This window comes from Hyaena hyaena, unplaced genomic scaffold (genome assembly GCF_003009895.1).
Source record: "Hyaena hyaena isolate Hyena2069 unplaced genomic scaffold, ASM300989v1 scaffold_425, whole genome shotgun sequence".
Classification (NCBI taxonomy): domain Eukaryota; kingdom Metazoa; phylum Chordata; class Mammalia; order Carnivora; family Hyaenidae; genus Hyaena; species Hyaena hyaena.
In genome coordinates this window covers 532201-558899 of record NW_024081052.1, presented here as the reverse complement: position 1 = coordinate 558899, position 26699 = coordinate 532201, and the positions used below count along the sequence as shown (strand labels likewise).

At 36.5% G+C, this 26699-nt stretch overlaps 1 protein-coding gene across 5 annotated transcripts in view; it reads left to right on the top strand.

The window, feature by feature from the left end:
- Nucleotides 1-26699, top strand: part of RAPGEF6 (Rap guanine nucleotide exchange factor 6) — a 204568-nt gene that overhangs the window by 162419 nt on the left and 15450 nt on the right. For 3 of the 5 annotated variants that reach the window (XM_039252546.1, XM_039252543.1, XM_039252547.1), the window contains 6 exons: nt 133-373; nt 2390-2773; nt 10772-10983; nt 15725-15848; nt 18151-18174; nt 21682-21902. In XM_039252546.1, the coding sequence (XP_039108477.1) occupies nt 133-373; nt 2390-2773; nt 10772-10983; nt 15725-15848; nt 18151-18174; nt 21682-21902 (1206 nt within the window). The remainder of the gene's footprint in view (nt 1-132; nt 374-2389; nt 2774-10771; nt 10984-15724; nt 15849-18150; nt 18175-21681; nt 21903-26699) is intronic. The other 2 variants (XM_039252545.1, XM_039252548.1) reach the window with 1 other exon arrangement.

Here is a 26699-nt window from a genome sequence, read left to right as displayed (position 1 = left end):
TTATCAATAAATGCAATGGTGATTTATGTTAATCTCCTGGAATAGAAGTGTATGCATCTTTTTGTTCTAAATTGCTTTTTGAAGAGTTGAATTGTCTTGAAAATAACAAGGCACACTTTTGTATTTATGTAGATATTCCTGATCAAGTTATAAGAGTTTTCAAAGCAGATCAACAAAGTTGCTACATTATCATCAGTAAAGACACTACAGCTAAAGAAGTTGTTTGTCACGCTGTTCATGAATTTGGTTTGACTGGTGCATCTGACACATACTCTCTCTGTGAAGTTTCTGTTACTCCTGAGGGTGTCATAAAGCAGAGAAGACTTCCGGACCAGTTCTCCAAATTAGCTGATAGAATTCAGCTCAATGGAAGGTGAATGTACTTTATTTCTAGATGTGTTTTTTTTTGTTTTTTTTTTAATGAAGTAGAATTAACCTACGACGTTCTGTTAGGTTAAGGTGTACAACATGTTTGACAGTAGTGTACATCACTCAGTGTTCACAATGAGTGTAGTCACCAGACAGTGAAATTACAGTGTTACTGGCTATCTTTCCTCTGCTGTATTTTCATCTCCATGAACTATTTATTATATAACTGGAAGTTTTTATACTTCTTAATCCCCCTTTCTCTAGATGTGTTTTTGAAGTTCATGTGTAAAAACAGAAATTTTAAGTAGAAGCATCATGTCTTAAGATGACCGAATTCTCTCTAAAGTAGTTTTTCTCTTTTTTTCAGCTTTTCTTATCTCCGTAATTACATAAATGGAATCTCAGTGTTAGCTCTCATAAGGACTACCTGAAAGTGAAAGGACAGAGAGGGCAGTTTGCTTTGCTGTTTTAGGCCTCCCCCTGAAATAAGTCTTAGAACCACTGATGTAGTCCAGTCTGTTTTTTAGAGAGGAACCCAAGTGATACATAACTTTGTTTATTTGAGAATATATGTGTTAAATTATAAATTTGTTTTTAATAAGAATAAAATGTACTTGGGGGCTAAAGAAGGCATAATTTTTACAGTTATTTTTCTAAGTAGTTTTCCTACTGTCCATATGCAGGAACATTTTTAAATTTTTTTAAATGAGCTCTGAAAGTATTTGATCAACCAGAAGATTGTTTCTGTAGTACACTTGTGCTTTCTCTGAGAATAATAGGTTCTTTTTAGGTACTCTCGATTCACACGTAGAGTGAAATCCTTAGAAACCTTACAGTTATTGCCTGTCACAAATGCTGTTGAGACAGTGGGTTGACTCTTCTTTGCCAGCTGCACATGGCGCTCAAGAGCACAGACAGCTGTGCGCAGCAGTCGGGGTGAATCCGAGCTCGGGCTGTGTGACCAGTTACTTAGTTTCTTTCTGCTTGAATTCTCTCATCAAAAAAGTGGGGATGATAATAAAGAGAAACTACCTCATAGGAATGTTACAAGAATTAATGAGTTAGCCCACCCTATAAATGATTTACTAACTGGTGTAATGGATCTCAACACATTTGTAGTATTATTTCAGTCATGTGAATAGTATAAAGAAGAGATATAGTTGCTAGACTGTAAAAAATAGTTGGACACAAACTTAGGCTTGGATCAAGTTGTATATTAGAAAAGAATAAAGTAAAAATGACTCGTGACACAGCATGTTACCTCTCTGTCCCCAGCAACAGCCTTGTACAAGATATTTCCCAACTGTGAAGCTTGTCTACCTTTTAAGTGCTATAGAATTGTTGATGTAATAAGAAAATAAAGGTCTTTTTTATGATTGCTGATCAGTACCATTTGCTAGAATGAGGTTTTGTATTTAACAAGGGAGAAATCGTTAGTGCAAGGGTTTCTTTCCTTTACAGGTTTTATTACTCTTTGCTCCTCTTGGGAATTCAGAAATGAATAAGAAAATGAGTGTAGGAACAAATTCTGAATATAGTTTGTCGTTTATTCATGATGTCCATGAACAAATATTTATATAGTACCTACTAATACATACACAATTGTTGACACATTGTATGAGTAGTTTCATAAAATGGTTAGGCTCATGGAACTATCAACATTAGTTTTACTCTTTAAAGTCTTCTCTTTTAAAATGTTAATTTTCTGGGGCACCTGAATACCTCAGTAGGTTAAGTTTTGACTCTTGATTTCTGCTCAGGTCATGATCTCACGCTTCATGTGTTTGAGTCCTGTGTTGGCCTTTGTGCTGATGTAGCCTGCTTGGGATTCTGTCTCCCTCTTTCTCTCAAAAATAAATGAACACTTAATGTTAATTTTCCATTTCATCTATAAGTGAATAGTCTGCTAATGTTCTTGACAAAATATTATTAACCATATAATGACATTTTGACAAGTGATATGAAAAGCCCTCTTATAAATGTGAAATCACTTATAAAAACATCTGTTTTTTACTTTTAGGTATTATTTAAAAAATAACATGGAAACAGAAACTTTATGTTCAGATGAAGATGCCCAAGAACTAGTTAAGGAAAGCCAACTGTCCATGCTGCAGCTCAGTACCATTGAGGTGGCCACTCAGCTGTCAATGAGGGACTTTGATTTGTTTCGTAATATTGAGCCCACTGAATACATTGATGACCTTTTTAAGTTAGATTCCAAAACAGGAAATACTCACTTGAAAGAGTTTGAGGACATTGTTAACCAGGAGACATTCTGGGTTGCTTCAGAGATTTTAACTGAACCAAATCAGCTCAAACGAATGAAGATTATTAAGCATTTTATTAAAATTGCACTTCATTGTCGAGAATGTAAGAACTTCAATTCCATGTTTGCAATAATAAGGTAAGTTTATACACAAAGCTGTGTATAGTTGTATTAGACATGAAGCTAATTTCTTGTCTGTTAACTGACTAGGAAAAGTCCAATTAATAGGTTTTTAAAGTATTGTTAGTATATTTTCCATTCTGCTGATAGTAGCTTTTTTGTTTGATGATTTCTTTCATCTTACATTTAAACTTTTGTTTGTTTGTTTTTTGTTTGTTTGTTTCTCTTCCTTTCTCTCCCTTTGATGGTTTGTACTCTCTGTGGATAGAAGCCCAGCAGTTGGTCTTTATCATCAGACTCCAGAATTGGGCATCTTTCAGTATCTCTTTGTGACTTGGCACTGAAAAGTCATGGTGTGGTATCAGTACTCTAACCTAAAATTGCTATTTTGAAACAACAGCAACAACAGTAATAATGCAATTATTTGGTGATCTCTGATTCATCAGGCACTGCCTGAGGTATCATTGGATGTGTTTTTGTTCAAGCAAGGTAGGCGTTAGAATTAGAATTAGAAAAATTCACAGTTTACAAAAGCCCAGAAAGTGCGAATGATTTTCTGAGCTGGGACTCTTCTTCTTCCTACTCAATAGGCTTGGCTTAGATTGGTAATTAATCTTTGACCCTCCCCTATAGTACAGTGGTGATCAGTAGAGGGATTCCTATTTAGGAAGTCTGATTTTAAAGATGGGGGGTAGTTGTAGTTTCGTGCATTTATAAGGCCATGTGCCTGTATATAGCAGTATATAATTACATCTTAATCCCATCCTCTTATGCCCCCCACAGAATTTAATTATGGCTTGCTCCTCCACTCACATGAGATAGAATCAGAATCTTTATAATCATAAATCTGTCACGGTAATAAGAAAGTTCTTTATGAAGTTAACCATTGGATGCACTTTAATTAGATACTTGAGGAATTTTGGGTTTGGGGGGATGTTTTTTGTTTATTTCATTTTTTGGAAAGAGGATTGAATAGAGCTTAGTAGTGACCTTTAGAATCAGCTGCACTTTTATCTCAGTCCTGCCTGTCTGGTATAGTAGGAGTGTGTCAGTAGAAAAGTGAAGGCCACTTTTTAAATTTTGTTTTGTTTTTTTCATCTGTAAAATGCATTAATCATACCTCCTACTTCAAAGTTTTTAACAGCTGAGTCTAAAAGAAGGGAACAAAAATGCCGTTGATAAACACTCAGAATTGAAACTGTGTAGGAAGCATAGAGTTTGAGAATTTGAGAGTTACAGGCTTAGTTTTGAAATAGTCTGGAAAAAAACGGACACCAAGAGAGATCTTTGTGTAAAAAGAGATTCTAAAAGATAAATGGCTTAAGAGCCATAACTCGTGACCATTCTAAGTGTTGGGATAAAGAAAAGAGTCCAACCAAGAGATAGAGGACGGATAAAAGAAATAACAGACGAGCACAGTTAGGATTGTGTCATTAAAGCCAAGGAAAGAATGATTTGACAGAAGGTAGTAGACAGTAGCCCCAAGATGGTTAAGAGGTTTGTTTCAAAGAGCATTTTATTATACACATTACATATTTTCAGTAGTTCCTGAAAAATTCCTTGCTTCATATTCTCCTATTTTATGTTTAAGTATATCAGAGAAAATAAAGCACTTACTAACTTTTCAGCAGAGGTGACACAGGTGAATCAGTAAGTTCTGCCTGCTGTTAGATACTATATTTTATTTATTTGAGTTCTCTTTCTTCTTCTTGCTAAAAGTTGGTCAGTTTTGTTTATAATTTCAAAACAGTTCTTAGTTTCACTGCTCTTTTTTTTTAATTTTTCTGGCCTCTATTTGATTCATTTCTGCTCTGAGATTTGTTAGTCCCTTTTCCTAAATTTGGGCTTAGTGTCTTCTTTTTCTAGTTCTTTGATGTGAAAAGTTAGAAAATTTATTGGAGATCTTATTATAGAAAGTTATCACTAAAAGTTTGTCCTGGAAATGGTTTTAGCAGCATCCCATAGGTTTTGGTATGCTGTGTCTCCATTGTCCTTTGTTGAGAGATGCTTATTTCCCTTTTGATTTGTTCAAGGTTATGTTGTTTAATTTCTATCCGTTGGTAAATTTTCACATTTTCCTCTTGTCAGTTCCTACTTTCAGACAATTCTGGACAGAAAAAAATACTTGGCATGATTTAAGTCTTTTTAAATTTGCTAAGACTTTTGCAGTTTAGTTTATAATCTCTCCTGGAGAATGTTCCGTTCATGCTTGAGAAGAGTGTATAATGGTGAAAGGCCTGTCCAGTGTATATCTTTCAGGCCCATTTGGCCTATGGTGTGATTCAAGTCCCATTTCTGTATTGATATTCTGTGTAGGTAATTAATCCATTTCTGCAAGGGGGTATTGAAGTCCCCTACAAGTGTATTGGTGCTTGTTTCTGCTTCAGGTCTGTTATTGTTTGCTTAATATAGTTAGGTGCCAAAATGTTGGCTGCATGTATATTTATGACTTTTATTTTTTCTTGATGAGTTGACCCTTTATCATTATGTAATGACCTTGTCTCTTGTTACCATATTTGACTTAAAGTCCTTTTTATCTGATACAGATATAGCTACCCTGCTCTCACTTGTTTTCCACTTGCATGGACTGTCGTTCCCATACTTTGACTTTCAGCTTATCTGTGTCCTTTAAGCTAAAGTGAGTCTTTTGTAGGCAGCATATAGTTGGGTCTTGTTTTTTCATTCATCCACCCATTTGGTAGGAGAATTTCAGTTCATTAACATTGAGAATGATTACTGATATGTAGGGACTTTTACTACTGCCCTTTTATTGTTTTCTTGCTTTTTGTTGTTTCCTTGTTTATACTCTCTTGCTGTGTTCTTTCGTGTGCTGATGTGTTCTGGTATCCTTTTGTCTTCCCATGAGTCTACTATAGGTATTACTTTGTGGTTACAGTGGGACCTATATGAAACATAACAGTCTATCTCATTCTGCTACTAACCAATCATATGCAAAACTCTACCCTTTTACTCCCCACCTTTTATGTTTTTAATGTCACAGTGTGCCTTCTTATACTGTGTATTCATTTACAAATTATAGTAGATATTGTCATTTTGATAATCTTCTCCTTTAAGCTTTGTATTCTAGTTACTCAGTAGTTACCACATCATTATACTACAGTGTTGAGTTATCTGACTGTGTTTTTACCTTTATCACTGTTGTGTATTTTTATATGTTTCTTGTTACTACTTAAGGTCTTGATTTTGAAGAATTCCTTTTAGGATTTCTGGTAAGGCAATTCTAATGGTGATACATTTCCTCAGCTTTGTTTTCTTGGGAAAGTACTTCATTTCTGTGGGCTAACTTTGCCAGACAGAGTATCCTTGGTTGACATTTTTTTTTCTTTAAGCATTTTGAGTATTTTATCACACTTTCCTTTCTTGTAAGTTTTCTGCTGAGAAGATCTGCTAACATCCTAATGAGTGCTCCTTTGAGGGTTATAGTCTTTTCTTTTGTTAACTTTAGAATTCTCTTTGTCTTTAATTTTTGACAGTTTTCTTACAGTGAGTCTTGGGAAAAATTATTTTGGATTGAAATAATGGGGTGATCTGTTAGTTTCATGACTTGCAAATCCAGATCTCTTCCCCAGCTTGGGAAGTTCTCAGCCATATTTCTTTAAGTAGGTTTTCTCTCCCCTTCTCTCTTTCTTCCTCTTCTGGAACTCCGGTGATTTGGATTTGGGTTTTTTGGTGGTACCATAGGTCATGTAGGCTTCCTTTACACTTTTTTATTCTTTTTTTTCTTTTTCTTTTTCCACCTGAAGCTAGGTTATTTCAAAGTCCTGTTGTATGTCACACTGATTCCTTCTTCTCTTTCATCTACTCTGATGTTGAAACTATGCCATTTTGTTTTCTTCATTGAATTCTTCAGTTGCAGAATATCCATATGATTCTTGTGATTTCTCTACCTTGGTTGAATTTCTCATTTTGATCATGTACTATTTTCCTGTTTTCAGTGAATTCTCTTTCTGAATTTTCTTACAGCTTATTGAATTTCATTAAAACAGCTATTTTGAGGGGCACCTGGGTGGCTCAGTCAGTTACACGTCTGACTTCAGCTCAGGTCATGATCTCATGGTTCGTGGGTTTGAGCCCCGTGTCGGGCTCTGTGCTGACAGCTCAGAGCCTGGAGCCTGTTTCAGATTCTGTATCTCCCTCTCTCTCTGACCCTCCCCTGCTTATGCTGTGTCTGTCTGTCTGTCTCTCTCTCTCTCTCTCTCAGAAATAAAGAAAAAGTTTAAAAAAGTTTTGGAAAAAAAACAGCTGTTGTGAATTCTTTATCAGGTAGATTGTAGATCTTCATGTCTTTGGATTTGATTACTGGAGGATTCGTGTGAACTTTTGGTGATGTCATGTTGCCCTGATTTTTTCATGTTACTTGGAGTTTTGGATTGTGTTTTTGTTTTTTTTTTGTTTTTTTTTTTTTCATTCAGTAGCAGTCACTTCCCAATTTTTACTAACAGTCTTCAGCATAAAAAATACCTTTCAACCGTGTTGCTATAGATTCCAAGGCTTTCTCACACATTGCATGGATACTGCTTCATGCTTCTTGCTCCCTCTTGTGGTAGAATTCTGAAGTTTGAATATCTTCTCTCTATCCTCCAGTATACTGTCAGCTGCTAACGGTCTCTCTTCTGTTTTCCTAAAGGTGGTGCTACAGCTCAGGTTTGTGGTTTCTCCTTTACACACAGACTCTGGCCTGTTTTCTACACCCCTTCTTTACCAGAGCTTGTCCTCAGGACCTAGAACAGTGAGCCAGCAGCAGAGTGGAAGAGGGAGGTGGGGGTATGAGTTGGGTGCAAGGTGCAGTGTAGGTGCCAGTGGATCATTGGGGGACATCTGATGGCAAGATGTTCTCTGCGGCTCCTGGGTTTGCTTCCTGTTATAGTTCAGAAGAAGTCAGCAGGATCTGCATTCCTTTAAAGGTCCTTGGGCTGGGAGAAGGGGAGTGCTGGGTGTCTCATTCAGTTGAGCATCCAACCTAGGCTCAGGTCATGATCTCCTAGTTGAGGAATTCACGCCCCTCATCCAGCTCTGTGCTGACAGCTCAGAGCCTGGAGCCTGCTTCCGGTTCTCTCTCCCTCCCTCCCTCTCTCTCTCTCTCTGTCTGTCTCTCTGCCCATCTCCCGCTTGCGTTCTGTCTCTGTATCTCTCTCAAAATTAAATAAACATTTAAAAAAATGTTAAGTCTTCCAGGAATCTTAAATGCTGCTCTCCAGTCTGCTCTCTTTCTCTAGTCATGGAGCTCCCACTTTAATGGATGTTCTGGGTCTAGATGTTACAAGAGTGGAATGAGCACTTTTGACAACATCCTACACAATTAGGGAAACCAGACATGTATTCACCAGCTCTCCCTCTCTCCTGTGGGAGAAATCACCAGCTATCTAGTTTAGCTTTCAACTATGCTGCCTTGGAAGAAGAGGTGATGCCAGCAAAATCAAGCTCTTCTCTTTACCTATTTGAGTGTATCCAAACCTTTTTGGTTTTCTGTTTTGTTTTACTCTAGCCGAGTGCTAGAACTTCTCTTCTGGAAACCTGGACTTCCACAAAGGCTCTCTCTTCTTTAGGTGACTGAGTTCTTGTTCTGCAGGCACTCCCAGACCGCAACCAAGAGGAGCACAAACCACTTCATAATCTCCTGGAGTTCTACAACCATTACTGAAGTCTGTGTCTGTCTCTTACCAGTACGCTTGTAGGCAAGGCTTTCCCGAGGCCCCTTGGCAAGTGATGCTGGGTTCCACAGAGGCAGTACTGTTCATGAATAGATGCTAGACTTCTTTGTTTGGTTGCACAGATAAAACAGAGATATCTTACACTGTCATGATGTAGACATCACTGTCTGAATTCAAATTTTGGTTGAAATTTGTTTTCTAATCATTTTATGAAGAAGGTTTTGTGGAAATTCTATTTTCTGAGTATATTCAAAGTGTCTTTCTGTTGTCTTTGAATGTCCATTTTAAAGTTTGACTTTAAAATTCTTGTGTCACGTGTTACTTCTTGGTAACATCATAGACAGTAGCTCCATAACTAGCATATTACGTAGCTGTTCAGGTCTCTGAGATATCTCCCCATATTCTGTCCTTGACTCTGATGTTCCCTACCTTTACAATGGAGTTTCTATATCTCTTTTAGTTCTGTGTCTGATTCTTTGGAACCGTGGTGCCTGTTGAGTCTGTAGATTCATTTGTTTCTGTAGCTTTCTCAGGTTATACCTTTGAATACTTTTTCATTTCCATTATTTTTGTTTCCTTCTTCAAAGATACCAGTTATTGCATGTTTTAGATCTCACTTCTCTTCCATATCCTTTATTTTCTCTCTAGTCCTTTTCAGGTCTGTCCATTGTCATTGATTGCTTTTGTTAATCCTTTTCTCAACATTACTTGCACAAGGTTGTAGCACTTTTTTTTTTTCTTTTGTAGGTTCCAGTGTGGCTTTCGTTTCTGTGTTGGTTTTTATATTTCTTCCATTTCTTTTCTGAACTTGACTAGTTTTTTATAATCAACTTGTCTTACCATATTTTCCGTAAGCTCTTTATATCACTCCATTAAGCTCTTTATTGACTCTATGAATTCATTTGAAATCATGGCTAGATCATTGATTAGTACCAGTTTTATTTGATTGGTGGCAACATTTTTCTTATTTGTGTTCTTTATTTAGTTTCCCCGTACCACCTATTTGCAAGAGGTTCATGTGGGAGAGGATCCAGGGCATTATTTCAGGCTAACAGGAATTGAGCCTGAATGTAAATTGTTCCTCCCTCCCTCCCTATCTTTCCCTTCTTTCTTCTTCCCATCCTCCCATTCTTCTGTCCCTTACATGGAGATTGACAGCTTTGGGGCTGCTTACCACTCAGAATTTCTGTCTCACTGTTAAAGACATTAAGATACTGTCTCATGAAGATACCGTCTCACTGTTTACTTACCCTGGCATTTTCTGGTAAAGAACACAGTCCAGTCCCCACCTGATTCTTTTAGCCGATGGATTCTGTTGTGTTGTTTCCAATAGGGGATTGCTGCTCCTGCCTTTAGGGTGAGCTAGCTGCTTCAGAGAATTTTACCAGCTTTCATTGAGACTTTTAGCTGTGGACATTCTTTTTCAGCATTTGGCATTCTCCTATTTAATCTTGACTATTAGCAACCTTTTAATGTGTTTAGGAGTTACAGATATCTCTTAGTTACTGAGACTTACAGTTCCTTGGAATGATTTCTGAGAGGCCAGAAAAAAACAAAGATACCTTAACTCCGCACCTTAAAATGAGAAGTCAAGAGAACATTTTAAGTACCGTGGTGTGTGTAAAACTTAGGTGCCTAGGAGTAAAGGGGGGTTAACTGGCAAGAAAATTGAAGCATTATATATGCAGGATTCCTTTGGCAGCCTACCTGCTGGGTGGTAGTGTAGACATAAAGGGATAAGGAGGAGCTGCAGCCTACCAGGGGGGGGCTGCCTTGAGTTTAAAATCCTGTCAGAAGACGACACTGAGTATGGGGAGTCCTTGAGGAACAGGATTAGAAGCTAGAGATTTGGACGCATCTGAATCAGGGACACGAGAGAACCAAATCTGCGAAGGAAGGTTGCCTCAGCTCTAGCAGTGGTTATAGCAGCTGTGTCCAGCATTATTTAAACCACGTTCAAAATAGATACTGTCTCCATAAAGTTATTTCTAAGTAAATCAAAGAAAACAATGTGATATTTGAAGTTTTCTTTTTAATATTTAAGTGTCTCTTTTATGGATATTTTGTTTGTCTTATACATGCAAGCTATAAAAGAAAGGCTAGAGTATACAACTATAGGCAAGTAATGTAGCACCTTTGGAAGAAGTTTTCCTGACTGTAAGATCAGAGAGCTGCTTGTATTTTACTTTTTCCTGTGATTCTGCTCTCTTCATTTCAATATATTAAAACTATGTCCCTATTTATTTTAGCTTTATTAGAGGAACTTACTGTATATGCTTTACTGCCCTGAGTCTTCTCCCTTATCCAAGTCCCTTATTAATGTTTTTATTCTCATCTTTGGCAGTGGCTTGAACCTGGCATCTGTAGCACGACTCAGAGGTACTTGGGAAAAATTACCAAGCAAGTATGAGAAACACCTCCAGGATCTACAAGACCTTTTTGATCCATCTAGAAACATGGCAAAATATAGAAATATTCTTAGTAGTCAAAGCATGCAGCCTCCAATTATTCCACTCTTCCCTGTTGTCAAGAAAGATATGACATTTCTGCATGAAGGTATTTAAAAGTTTTTTGAAAATTAGTGTGTTTAGCTTGAGCAAATTCCACAGAATTGTGATTCATTATATTTAATATATTTTTCAGCCTTTTATGTCACAAACGCTTTACGTAATTAATTGAAGCAAATTTTAGAAATCAAAACCCACGTATTACAAAAACAGATTCCTTCTGCATTCAAATATAAATTTGACTTACGCCCACATCAGACTGGTTAATCATATTTTTTATTTTGTTTAGTAATAGTTTTCCATCCAGTCTTTCTTTAATTGAATTATTCAACACATACAATACAGAAAAGTGCCCATAACAAGGGAACAGCTAAATGAATTATGATCTAGCAAACCCTCATGTAACCAACACGCAGGCCAAGAGTAAAATGTTGCCGGCCTCCCAGGAGCCCCATTGACCCCCCTCACTATAACCGTCCTCACTCTCTTCCCCGAGAGTAATGACTGCCCTGACTTCTAATACTCTGGTTTAATTTTATCTGTTGCTGAACTTTATATAAATGGAATCCAGAGTATATTTGTTTTCTTACAATTTGGTTTGGTTTGAAAGTTTCTGGCTTATTTTAGTCAATGTTAGATTTATTAAGATTTTTCCAAGTTTTTGAGTGTAGCTGTATTTTATTTTCAAAATCTAGTATTCCATTACCTGAATGCAATACAGAGGATTTATCTGTTCTCCTGATGAGCATTTCATAGTTTTCCACTGTTCACCTATTGTGGATAATGCTGCTTTGAATATTCACATCGTTCAAAGTGGAATTTATTATGGATGTGATATTCATATAATCAGCTTTAGAAAACAGTTTGGCAGTGTCCAGCAAAGTGCAACACTGGCAGTGTTATTAGAGTTATTGTTTGTCACCAACACCTGGTAAATTCATTCTTTTTAATTTTACCCATTTCAGTAGTGGTGCAGTTTAATTTATATTTCCCTGATTATTAATGAGTTTGAGCACCCTTTTATATGTTTGTGTGCAGGGTTTTTTTCCCCGCTGATTATCATTTCAGGGTTTTTTGTTTATTATTTATTAGGTTTTCTCTTGTTTAATAAGGATTTCTTATAAATCCTGGGTTTAATATGATTTGTCTTTTGAGTCTCTTAAGGTTATCCTTCAATAAACAGCACAGTCTTAGTTTTAAAAGCCTAACATATAGATCTTTTAGCATGTTTTGCTTCCAGTCTCCCTGAATTATTTTTTGTATATGGTATTTGTTTTACTCTGGTAACTTGCTAACTATATGCTGTTTTACTATTTTTCTAATGTTATACTAGGCATTATATTTATACTTAGTTGATATTAATTAGGTTAATATTCATTAGTACTTTTCTCTGTATTGGGCAATGCAGGGAATTTAGACAACTGAAATTCCATTTACTCACCTACCAGTTTACATGCACGTGTCATGCCTTTAACGTCTACATGATCTTATCTATCATTTAGTGAAGTCAGTATTTATCTATATCATGATGATGCTACTGTTTTTATTCCTCTCTGCTCTTCAAAGCTTCCATGTGGTTGGGGTTTTTTGTCTTCCTATGCATACTATTTATTATTTATTTAAGTGCAAGTCTGCTGGTGATGAAATCTCTTAATTTTGTTCATGTAAAAATGTCTGTATTTCATATTCGTTTTTAAGGCACAATTTTGGTTCTCAGTGGTCTTTGAACATTTTAAGAGACCATTTCATTGCGACCTGGCTTTCATTGTTGATATTGAGAAGTCATTTGTCAGTGTTATTTGCTGTTCCTGTGATTATATTCTGCCCTTCTTCTAATAGCTGCTTTGTAATTTTCTCTTCTCTTGGTCTCTTTTTTTAGTTTTGCTGTGATGTAACTAGGTATGGCATTTTGGGTTTTGTTTGTTCTAGTCCTGATTTGTTTGTAAAATGCCTTCATCAGTTTTGGAAAATTCTCATTGGTTTTGTCTTTAGATTCCTTACCTATCCCCTTCTGACCTCTGCTTAGGGATTTTGACTTCACCTCTTTTGGACCTGATGACCACCTCTAATTGTCTCATACCCCCTTTTATCCATTTCTCATCTTTTTGTCTTAACCATGCTTCATTCTGGATATTTTCTTCCACCTTACTGTCCAATTTATCAGTTCTTCAATTATGTGTAATTTACTATTAAATATATCAGTGAATTCTTAGCCAGTTACTGTGTTTTATTATGTTTGCAGTTTACATTGTTTTATCTCTGTGTTCTCTGCCTGAGTTCTTAGTGCTCTTCTACATCTTTGCACATATTCAACATAATTATTTTAAAGTCTGTGTCTAATAACTCCATCCGATGTGTGTCCTTTTCTGTTGTCTTTGTCTCCTGTTTTCATTCATGTTATCTCTTCTCCTGATGCCCCTCGTTATTTTTGATCAAATGGATGTGTGTATAAAAGATTACAGAAATAATCTGAGGTTTCAGACGATGTCCCTTTCCTCCAGAGAGAAATAAAACTTGCTTTTGCCAGGCAGCTAGGTACGCTAGCAGTCCAGAGTCACCTTAATCCATTTTCACATTTCAAGATAATTTAACACTGAACTTTTATCTTGGTGACATCAAGTTCATCCTTAGTTCCAGAATAGTCCTTCAAGATCCCAACCCAAAGCATTGGAGGTTTACCAGGACCTGAGGAGTTTTCTTCTAACCTCAGAAGTCAGGGTGTCACTGCTTAGTTTTTTTTAAGTTCATCATGCTCTTTTTCTGAATCAGTAGATGCTCTTGGGGTCAGAATAACCCTTTCCCAGATCTTCATTCTTCTTCCAAATCTTCACTACCTTGATAGCTTTTTGCTGACCTAAAATACTTGTTTTTTCTATTTTTTGCTCAACTTTTCTAATTATTCTCAGCCAGAAGGTTGTTCTCATTATCTAGTGTGAGTTCCCTCTCTTTCATTATCACTCCTTTTTCATAAGGAAATACTCTGATAGGCTTCAAATATATTTTTCTGACTTACTCCCTCAAGACATATTTATGTGATTTGGAGGTATTTTGGATGGTTATTTTGTTACCATCTCACATGTTGAGACCCTGAACAACTCATATGTTCAATGTATGGATGTTATTTACCATGAGAAAGCAGACCGCCCTGTGTTTCAGACACATTTGGTTCTCAGACTTGCCCTTAGGGACTTAGAGTTCCTTAGAGGCATCTCAGGGGCTACCAGAGTAGATAAATGGGGTCACAGAAACTATTAAAGATAGATGTGAAAAAGAAGCACAACTAAAGAGAGTCACATTGCCTTTTAAACATACAGTTTTTGCCTGTAGTCTGAAGTTAGTAAGCCAACAAATGGGTGAAGTCTGGTCTCATAGCTACCTTCTTCAAAGAAAAGTAGGTCATTTTGAAAGTTGTGTGATTTTTTTTTTTTTTCCCTCAGAGCCCTAGTAATCAGAACAGAAATAAAAATTATGGAGCTTATAAGCTAGCAAATTTATGTTGGTGATGAAAGTCATAATTGTAAATTCAGATTTCAGTAAGAAAAGATGAATGGCAGACTAGGCAGTGTTTACTCTATGAGCCAGTCACCTTAATTTAACTAACAATTCCCATTTGGGAAAGCAGATCTACTCTTACTTAATCCCCCTAGAGAACCCTTCCTTTTTAAGAACAGTCAGAAGTTGGGGCGCCTGGGTGGCTTAGTCGGTTAAGCGTCCGACTTTCGCTTTGGTCTTGATCTCTCGGTTCGTGGGTTCTAGCCCCGCGTCGGGCTCTGTGCTGACTGCCAGCTCTGAGCCTGGAGCCTGTTTCAGTCTGTGACTCCCTCTCTCTCTCTGACCCTCCCCTGCTCGCGCTGTCTCTCTCTCTCTCTCCTAGAAATAAAAAAAAATAAATAAATAAATAAATAAAAGAACCAAAAGGTGTTAGTCTCAAAAATAGGAAAATCAAGCATATTTGATTTAAAAAAAAAAAAAAAAAAAGAACAGTCAGAAGTTTTCATGGGATATATTCCACTTGCTAAATGTTGACAACTCATCTAACACTTTTTTCGTGTTTTATTTTAATCTTTTTTGATGATTTTGTCTGACCTATGCATTATTTCAAAGTATATTGTTCAATTTTCAAACATTCGGAGATTTTATAACTTTTTTTGAGAGGGACGGAGAGAGAGCACAGCAGGGTAGGGGCAGGGAGAGAGGGGGACAGAGGATCCTAAGCTGGCTCTGTACTGAGATCAGAGAGCCCAACGAGGGGCTTGAACTCAAAAACTGTGAGATTGGGACCTGAGCCAAAGTCAGACACTTAACTGACTGAGCCACCTCGGCACTCCTTACAGGATTTTAAACCAAGGAAAGCTTACTGGGTTAGTTAAGCCCATAGGTCACTCTTTGTGACCTCTGGCTGAAGCCTGAGTTTTCAAGTGCGCTACCCTGCTGCCCAAAAGAGCAGCTGCAGGTACCTGACAGAGTGGCTGAGCATCTAGACAGTAAGATTTAAGGAGTCACACTTTTTACAGATGTGCCTTTAACATCACAAAATTGGTTTTAGAAGCTATGTAGCTTATCAACTTCCAGTACTTATAATCACTACTCCCATAGGAATGGAATTCCTCCCGGTAGCTCATTGCCTGTGATCACAGTTGAACCATGTATGCTTTTATTGGTCCTTAAAAACAGAAGTGGCAATTTCATAAAGACGATTCTGATTTGTGCCCCCGAGAATAACTTGACTTTTGCTTACTTTGTATAAGTATTTTAATTTTGAAAACAAAAAAGTTGGTTTTATTTCATAGGAAATGACTCCAAAGTAGATGGTTTAGTGAATTTTGAGAAGCTAAGAATGATTGCCAAGGAAATCCGTCAAGTTGTTCGCATGACTTCTGCTAACATGGACCCAGCTATGATGTTTCGACAGAGGTATGGCATTGAAGTCTGTAGAAGTATTACAGTGACATCAAGTGATACAATATTAATATTTATCAGTAACTATTTCCCATTTGTTATGCACTGTATGACCTGCTTTATACATGTCAGTCTCCAGTAATCATTTATCACAGCAGCCCTTTAAAGGTAGGTGATTTGGGTTTCTATGTACATGTGAAAAACTGATGCTAAGAGCATTTAGGTAATATGCCCAGGATTATGTAACTTGCTGAGATTTGAACTCTGGTTCTGTATTACTTTTTGGAGTACGTGGATAATTCTGTGTTGTTATTGTTATGGTAAATAACTGACTTAAATATAAGAAAATCCCTCATGTTTACTAAAGTTATCTTGGAGGACAAATTATTTTATCTGGTTTTCAGTCTAATTTGTAAAGTATTAGTTTGCACACGCCTTTTATTTTTATTGAATATTTTTAAAGTTGTGTTTCTATTAAAGTCATACTTTATCCTTTTAAAATATATTCTCTTCCTCAAGCCGTAGTACTACTGTTTATTTGTATGCAAGTTCTTTAGCAGAGTTTAGAAAGTGCAAATGTAAGCATGTTCCATCATTAATAAAAATGGAAAATTATATTTGTATCCCATATTAACGTGATCTTCTAAGAATGAATGCATTTTTAAAATACATTTTTAATGTAATAACAAAGACTTTCTCAAACTGAGTAAAACTTGGAGAAAGTGTGTTGTCAGGCTCTTCTCAATAATTTTTGTAATTTTCAGAGTAAATAGATACTAGGGTTTTAATTTAAGGGACTTTCTTCCGGGCCTCTGTGTATAGCTTCAGTGCATAAGACTTTTAAAAATGAAATAGGCACTAAGGTAGGTACAGTTCCTCTAGCTTAAAAAAATACACTCTAGTAAGGAAACAAAAACACTTCTTTATTTAAAAATCACAGGTGGAATTTTTGTAATCAAACAGTATCACTGTGTGTCAGGATAGGGTTTGTTTTATTTAAATTACTGTTCAGGAGTCGTTGTTTTTGTAAGTAGTTGATCTGATAGTTGCTCTAGTATAGAGATCCTCAGAGAACAGACACGGGGGGGTGTCACTCTCCTCTTCCCTGCTCATCCCACTCTACCCTTGAGAATCCGACATGTAAGGAGACATGTCATTGCTTAACAGTGTGGAAGCAGAAAATCGTAAGAACCAGGGACCAGAACAAACTGGAGGGTTTGTTGTTTGTTTGTTTTTTAAGTTTTTGCCTTTGTTGCATGTTTCTGTACACTGGCCCCGTTACTGCCTGTCGTCTTATGTGGACCTCCATTTACTCACACATGTTAGCACCCTCGTTCCCGAAAACATAATGGATTTGTGCCCCTACGAGACCAGTAAATAACGTACTAAGTACCAGCTACGCTTCAGAAATGAACAAAGGAGGAAAAACCTAATGAGGAATTAATAAACTTGGTTATTTTCTGGGACATCACCTGGGCTAGGAGAAAATAAAACATTCATAATTAGATTAGACAGATTGAATTGGATTGAACTTTACCTGAATCACTTTTCTTTTTTAGCCAGTACTGAAATGCACTTTTTCTTTAAGCAAGTAATTATCCATTTTTGTGGTGTATATTATATAGTGTGGAAAAAGTAATCTCTTTTATTCTAACAGTAGTCAACAACAGGTCTTGGGCCATCTGCAGCACACTGAGGCCAGTGGGGACGAAAAATAAAATGAAAAACCGTCTTTATTCAGTCCATTTTTAGTATAAGGATATACAGTATCTTATTCTGATGATATACTTTTACTTAAATTTCAAGTTGACTTGGTCAAAATTTGTTTTAAAGTACATTATCAGAGTAATTTCTACACTTAGAAATGACATTATAAATCTTTATGTTCCTTGTAGCTTCATCTTGTCACTGAAAGGAGTGCTCAAAATCCTTCAAAAAATATTCAGAAATTCTCTTCCTTAAGTTAAGGTTTACTTCCCTTAAAAACTTTAAATTAAAAATTTATAATTAGTGTTTTTTTCTTAAGTTTCTTATTAACATAAGCCTATGATATGAATTAGATACTAGAAATATAATTTGCCTAAAAACATATTTTAAAGAATATTGTGGGTTTGTTGGCCTCCGGTACATATCCTAATTCATTTTACCCCCTCTGGATTCCATTAAAGTCATTTTACTGTTAAGCTACCATTTTTCCTTGGTAAAAATTTTTCTGTTCTGTTCTGTCTCCATAGTTTCTCTGACTCTCACTTGTTGTCTTTTTTCTGTGCTTTCCTGTTCAAACCCATGCGTCAATGTTTGTGGCTCTTGCTTACAGGAAGAAGAGGTGGCGGAGTCTGGGGTAAGTGTAGAGATGAATGCACCTGAACCAGGGGTTGTGCAACTCTTAACACGTACTGCATCCTTTTCGTTAATGCACGCGGATAAACTAGCATGCATCCTGTTAACCTTGTCAACCTACGCTCCTCACAAATGCCTTTTGCTAACAAGGTGAAAATAGTAATAGAACTAGCTTTTTTTCCCCCCTGGACTTTTCCGTTGTTGGTGTCCCGTAAGTCCCTTGTAGATTTTAATTTAGCAGGGTAAATTAAAAGAGGATGATAGTACATACTTGTTGTGTGCTTGCTCTGTGCCATATATTGTCCTAAGCACTTCATAAAAATTATTTAAATCTTCATCCACCCTGTGATATAAATTCTGGTATTGTTATGGTGCAGGTGGGGAAGATAGACATGTCTAATTTCTTACAGCTCCCTGATGATAGCTCCAGATTTAGGTAGTCTCATTCCAGAATCCATGCCATTTTCTTTTTCTCGAGTGCCATATTTTGGGGCGGCTGCTTGGCTCAGTCAGTAGAGCATGCAATTCTTGATCTCATGGTCATGAGTTCAAGCCCCACCACCTTGGGCATGGAGCCCACTTTAAAAAATTATTCACATGCCTTATATTATAGAAAATAAATATGTAATTACATAAAAATGAACATTTGTTTATAAAGCTTATGTTTCCATTAATTTTCCAAAAAGAGGTAGCCCTTATGCAAACTATACTATAAAATTAAGTCAGTAAATGTTTGAAATAGAAGATGATTTTAATTCCTCAGATCCACTAATACCATGTGACACAATACTGATTGGATTTTATTTTAAAGTTGTACCATTTTAAATAAGAGACTCCCTTATCTGTACTACAAGTCAGGGGTGCCTGGGCAGCTCAGTCTGTGGAGCATTGGTCTCCATGTCATGATTGAAGCCACATACTGGGAGCAGAATTCACCTTAAAGAAACAAAAAACAAACAAAAAAAACCCACTGTAATATATTCTGAAACTGCCACCTTTGCTGTTCGGGTATGTTTAGATCTCTGCTTATTCACATAGATACCTCTTACTTAGAACCCTAGAATGTTTAGGACCTCTGTAGTCCTATCGTTTTTAGATGAAGAAAGAGACGGTTTTTGTGAATGAAGGGATTGCATATGAAGGATTTTGTTATTTTAAGACTAGAGTGAATCATGAAGTCAGATGCTTTAATTACACACAAAAAGGGTTTTTCTGTGAGCCACTTACTTGAACTTGAGTCTTGTTTTATTTGTGATCCTGTTTTCTGTTGAAGTTTGGTAAACTTGAATTTCCTTCTATGTTCTTCCTTCTCTGTGTTTTTCTCATGTGTTTCCTTCTGTATTCTACATTTATGTCTTGGTCTTTCCTGGTTCTTTTCACTAAAAACAGAAATTGGTTCCTGGTATTACTATTATGAAAAAGAAGATTTGGTCCATATATCCTACTGGGAATTTGGGGTGTTGAATGACTTAACGTAACACATTCATTGTTCAGTTTTAGGGTTGCAGTGTATGATGCTTGCAGATGGTAGGCATTTTTATTATATTATAGCATTATTCTGTTTTGAAAGTAGTTTAGAAGACATTTTACTCTCATTTATTACAATGTTTTCAGTTACTAGAATTTCATTTCCTAGATTTATGGACACCTTTCTTTATATATATATATATATATATATATATATATATGGCACTTGGTTTTTATGCATTTATTTGAATCTAAGGCATCTTCAGTTGTTGAACACACCATTATTTTATGAACCAATCAGAAAAATCGCTTAAGTGACTTGTTCACTGAATACGTCTTTCTTTTTATGCTTATTAAAAGAGCTCTTATGTAAATTTAGATATGTATTTTTATAACACCCTTTTACATTGATTAAAAGAAAAATGTGAGCACATTACATTGGTTTATTTAAAATCTCACAAACTTGTATTTAGAATATGAATCTTCTGAGTTACAAGTTTCTGAGTGTTTTTCTCTGTGCAGTATTTTTTGTCTGTGTGTGCCATCAACTGTGTCGGTGATGGAGTATTTCTTAAACAAGCCATTAAAGGAGTAAAAACTCCTGCTGCTGGCCTCTTAGCTTTGCTTTGCAGATAGGTAGAGCTAGCCTCCTTTTGACAGCTGCCCTGAGAATGTTGTTGAACTTGTCAGACTCACTACCTTCTTATAATCATTTGGTTACTGGAGATTAAAAGAGTAATTCACTGATGTCATTGGATTTTCTTCCCAACCATTCTTCAATTCTTCCCAACCATTCTTCAAGTTTTGAAGTTTCTGTATGTACAAGGAGTAACAACCATGTCACAGATTCTACCTGACCAGTAACAATCAAAAAGTTGCTTTAGAATGTAAGACACATCTTGATTCAAAGATAAAAAATTGTGAAGGGAAAAAAAAAAACTGTAACATGTCTACAAACATGTTTGTTTTGCCTAATTTACAATGAACACATTAGGGTTTTAGTGTCTGTTTTAAATAGTATGTGAGCACTGAAGAACAAATTGTTCTTTGATTTTGGTCTGCATTCAGAATATTTGGGGGTATATTATGAGGCTAATTTAGAAAACGCATAGGTAACTTTATTATTTTGGAATTAGAATTGCCTTTAGAATAAAAATCATTTAAGAACTTTGTGTTTCTAGCCTCGTTAGAAAGGACAAATAGCATTGCTTTTCCTGTTTTTCATTGGTTCCAGATGTGGCCATTAATAGAGGTTTGCCACAAAGAGGTTGGGTGAAGCTGTAGTTTGTTTGAACTATGGTTATTTCTACCCGGCTTGCAGTTCGTCACAGAGGCATTGCAAAGAAAGCTTCCAAGTCCCAGATCCTCAGTCCTAGAATCACATATTGCCTAAGCATTCTGTGTGTGAGTGGAAGATTGAGTGGCTTTCTGGTCTCTGACTATGTGGGTATTGAGAATAAATGCCTATTTTTCTTTCTGGTTGTTCTCTTTGAATTTGGGCCAAAATCTCCTTAGTGGTAAAATTGGTTAGCATGCTCAGAGAGGCCTGCTATAGACAGGAATGGTGATGGCTATGGCATGTCCAAAACAGCACAGATAAGCAAAGCTCCTGTAGAAACTCCCTTGCTGAAGAATCCTCGTGTAGAGATCTGGCTAAGGATGGACTTGTTCTGACTGAAGCTCTTGCCATATTTTCAGAGTGTGGATGGCCCCTTGCGGCCACTGTTTACTTGTCCCAGTTGTGCCATGGGTTGCATAGGCACAAACACAGATGGAATTTGTTGCTGGGGGCGGGGGGCTTGGAGAGGGGGCAGGGGAAGAAATTATTATCTTATTCTTTCGAATTCTGCACTTTGCTGAATCTTAAAACTTAGAACATAGCCGTGTGTGCCATATGACTTTGCATTAATGCTCTTCATCTTTTAACTCATTTGCATCAGCATGCAGTAGCATTAACAGAACAAAATTCTTTTAATCTTCAATCTGCCATGTGTAATTCTTATCTTTACTGTCCCTCACTGTGATATCCATCTTCCTACAGGTCATTGAGTCAAGGCAGCACAAACTCAAACATGCTAGATGTCCAAGGAGGTGCTCACAAGAAAAGGGCACGCCGTAGTTCTCTGCTTAATGCCAAGAAGCTATACGAGGATGCCCAAATGGCAAGAAAAGTGAAGCAGTATCTTTCCAGTCTGGATGTAGACACAGATGAGGAAAAGTTTCAGATGATGTCATTGCAGTGGGAGCCCGCCTACGGTACCTGTAAGTACAAGTTTTCACTTACTGTGATGTTAAACAGCATAACAAAATAGATATTTATTTCTCTACAGTTAAGCTGAAGGCCCATGAAAATTAACTCTCTCAAAAAGATTTCTGACATACCCTAAGTATCAGGTGATCTTCTTATCCAGATACTGAATTCTGTCCATTCCTAATTGCAGTGTATAGTAAATTGAAGGTTAACACATTTTTAAGAAAGCATTAGAGGGGCTCCTGGGTGTCTCAGTCAGTTAAGCATCTGACTTTAGCTCAGGTCATGATCTTGTAGTTTGTGAGTTCAAGCCCCACATTGGGTTCTGTGCTGATAGCTTGGAACCTACTTCAAAATTCTGTTTCCCTCTCTCTCTGCCTCTCCCTTAACTTGTGCTCTCTTCTTTCTCTCTCAATAATAAATAAATAAACATTTTTAAAAAAATTATTAGAAAGTCAAGGCCACTAGGTGGCTTGGTTGGTTAAATGTCTGACTTTGGATCCTCTCTCTCCTTCTCTCTGCCCTTCCCCTGCTTACATACATATGCACACATGCACTCTCTCTCACAAAAATAAACATTAAAAAAAAAATCATTAGAAAGTCTTCTTATAAAAACTGGAACATTATAGAGGAGTCCTTCTGTTTGAGAACATTTTTATCTTCATCCCTAAATAAAGAGTAAAAAATAAGTGAATCTTTTGCCTTCATTAAATTTCATAGATAATAATTTTTGCCAACTAGAAAGTGGAAGAAATTTAATTGAAAGCTTTATAGGTAATAGGTGTTAGTAAGGTGAAATAAGAAAAGTGAGGCACATTCTCCTATTATTAAATACTGGAAACGTGAGGGACAAAAGAGCCTATTCTCAAATTAAAAAAAATTTTTTTTGAATGTTTTTTTTTCTAATTTATGAGAGAGAGAGCGTGAGCAGGGGAGGGCCAGAGGGAGAGGGAGGTACAGAATCCGAAGCAGTCTCTGACCTAGCCGTCAGCACAAAGCCCCACATGGGGCTTGAAACCTGAGCCAAAGTTAGACACTTAAGTGACTGAGCCAACCACACGCCCCTCAGAATTTTTTTTTTTTTTAATTACACACCGATTTCTCCCAGCATTTGTAAGTAGAGCGTTCCTATGAAATCTTTCATAAGCCAAAATGACATAAAAGGAAGAAGCAGTTACCATTAATTTCTATGGAAAAAAATTTGAGTGTTCCCAGACCCAAAAAATAACCTCTCTTAGGTTTTTCTGATACATTAGGACACGTCTTACTAACAGATGCACAGAATAAATCTAGATAAAGCACAGATGCTCACAGACACAGTTGAAATTTATGGTAGTTTGATACTGAGGTGCTGAGTGTAGTTTCTGCAAAAGTAGCTTGTTGGCTCTGTTCTCACCGCTTGGGGTTTACAATACCTCTGTAGACGAGGGTCCTCTTTGAATTTATTTGTGCTATTTGGGCTAATTTCTAATGTAGGTATTTTATAAAAGCAAAATGGAGTAATGAAAACTTCTGAAAGCTGAGAACAGCCATGTGAACCACCAAGGGTATATGTGTCTGGGTCAGGGAAATCCTGAGGTGTAAGAGCAGAAATCCAAAATGGTAAAATACACTATATTGTAACAATCAAAAAACATGATTAAGTTGTAAGTGGATATTATTTTACACATATATATGATTAATTGTTATGCCAGTAAAAATTCCACTAGGATGCTTAGAACTTGATATACTGCTGACAGTAAAGTTGGCATACAGCCAAAAATTGATTTAAGAATTTCAGATACAAAAAAATAAAAAAAAAAAATGAAAAAAGCAAAAATTTCAGATACGACAGTGAATTTAAAGTACAAAGTAACAAGCCATTCAGTAAATGTTGTAAAAACAGTACCTTGCACACTTGTACCCATAGAAATTGAGTATGATGGAAAACACACTTATTAAAGGATGAAGACTGAGTTGGAGTGTCATTTATTATTTTTGAGCAAGGTTCTCTTTGTCCTGGTTTTTTTTTTTTTTTTTTTTTTTTTATTTATTTCTAGGAGAGAGAGAGAGAGAGAGAGAGAGAGCGTGAGCAGGGGAGGGTCAGAGAGAGAGGAAGACACAGACTCTGAAATAGGCTCCAGGCTCTGAGCTGGCAGTCAGCACAGAGCCCGACGCGGGGCTCGAACCCATGAACCGCGAGATCATGACCCAAGAGAAAGTCGGACGCTTAACCGACTAAGCCACCCAGGTGCCCGCTCTTTGTCCTAGAATTCTGTTTCCCCAAGTGTGTAAAACTTAAGGATTGATGGTATGTTTTATCTCTTTCCACAGAGAAATTTTTTTCTACAACCTATTAAATTAGGAGAAAGAAATAATAAAAGCTAACAATTATTGAGAGCTTTGTGTATGCCAGCAGTCATTAGACACTTTACAAACATTGCCATTTACTCCTTAAGTTGCCTGTCATGTGTCAGGTATCCAGCGTATTAGCGTTGTATTCCATTGGGAAAATGCACCCAAAAAACCTGTTTATACAAAGATATTGCAGAATACATTACAGTGGGGAAGAAATCATTCAGATACTAAAATGCTAGAGAATAGTCAGGTATACGGTTTTCTTATCAGTACAAGGAATAGTAGATGGCCATTAAAAATAATAAATGAATATAGACATCGAAGGATCTAGGGAAATTTTTTACTATATTTGAGCTATTAAGAATAGTGTCAGCCGTGTGAAAATGGTACATGTCAAAAGTACAGATTGAAAAAGTATATAGAATCTTAAGATTTACTCATGTTTCAAGGATCAAAGCCATATATATAAATATATATGTATTCTGACCCTATTTAGAATGATGGTCAAAATTACGCTTCCCCAAGTAACTCAATATAGACTTCATCATCTTATGGTTGGGGAACACAGTTTAACTTTTTTTCAGTCAAAAGCAGAAATAATATTTATCTTTTGTTTTCATTATATGCTTTTTTTGTTCCCTAAATCTGATTTGGGTTATTCAAGAGCATAAAAATGTTTTAAGCCTGACTTATTGTTAAACTGCTGGGCGCAAAATGATGCCATATACCTACTTCTGCATCCAGTCTCTCTGTTTTCCTCACCCTCTCACACACCTGCATACTTTCCTCATGCCCACCTAGACTTACCGGTCTTTTCTCATAACACTAAATGGTGTCTTTCACTACATATTTAGTACTGATTTAAAATGAATAAACTTGTGGGGGTCTTTTTTAAATTAAGTTTGATGATAATTTGATTCATTTGTGTATTCCTTTAATTTGACCTGAGAGTCTATTTGATTTCTGTTGCGTAAGTTATTTTTAAATACTTAGGTATTTTTTAGTTTTAATGATTTTTCAAATGATTAAACCTCAAGCCTATGTAATAGTTGATTGCTAGCATTTTAGAATTTGGTTCTTCATAATAATCAGTACGTATGTGGGTTTTGGCCGTCATCTATATTTAAAGTGGCTTCTTAATTTTTTTCTTTGTACGATAGCAGTTAAAATACAGTGTCAGTTGAGAACTGATTAGTATTGAGAGAAGGGGGGAAAGTGTGTTTCATGAGTTTAACCCAAAGCTTATAACTCTTTGGATTTAAGTAGTTGAGGAGCTGCTCCACATTATCCGCCAGGAATCCCTTCAAGTTTTGATTTCTGAGATGTCTCCTAATTCTTAACACTCAAAATATACTCTCTAGACTCTGATAATAAAAGCATAGTAGATAACTATGATAGCCATGCTGAGACTGTGTGAATGTGCTAATTTTGCTTTTATCTTGGTGTTTAAAACAAATAAATCATGGGGGTCGCCTGGGTGGTTCAGTCGGTTAAGTGTCCGACTTCAGCTCAGGTCATGATGTCACTGTTCAGGAGTTTGGGGCCTGCGTCAAGGTGCTGACAGCTCAGAGCCTGTAGCCCGCTTTGGATTCTGTGTCTCCCCCTCTTTGCCTCTCCCCACTCATGCTCTTTCCCTCTCAAAAATAAATTTAAAAAAAAATCTTGAAAACCACGTCATTGAGTACTGAGATTGGACCTACATTGAAACCATCCTGAATTACTGGCTGAAAAATTAAAAGTACTACCTGAAGGAAGAAATTCTTTGCTTTGAACTACCATATTGATTTTATACAAAGGCCACAGATTCTTTTATTTCTTAAGTCAGAGTTCTCAGTTTTTAATTCTTTTTTTTTTTTTACAAATAGTTTATTGCCAAATTAGTTTCCACATAACACCCAGTGCTCATCCCCACAAGTGCCCTCCTCCATGCCCACCCCCCTCTCAGTTTTTAATTCTGACATTTATTGTCAGATATTTGTTGTCGAATGTTCTAACCATGAATTTATAAAAGAATTCTCTAGTATTTCTGTATTTAACTCTTGAAATAATTTCACTTGCTCAGCAAATAGCCATTAAATATCTGTTTTGTATCAGTCACTGCACACACAGGGAAATAGTTGTAAGCAAGATACCCAGTCCTTAATCTCATGTTAGTTACAGGCTGGTCAGGGGGAGACAATAATTAATCACGCAGGTAATTATATTGTTATAAATAATTACTAGTGCTGTGAAAAAAAGATACAGGATGGCTTGAGAAAATAAATCAAGGGATCTCAGTTGGTTGCTGCACAGTGTATAGTATTAAGGGGGCTAATATCGGCCCTACGCTAGATCACACAGGGCATAATAGGCCTTGTTTTAGTTTTTTGCATCTTTAACCTTGAGAGCACTGGCAAGTAATCTAAAGGTTTGTGTAGAGCATTTGGAGAAGGAAATTGGTATGATCCGATTTTCATGTTGGAAGAGGCGTT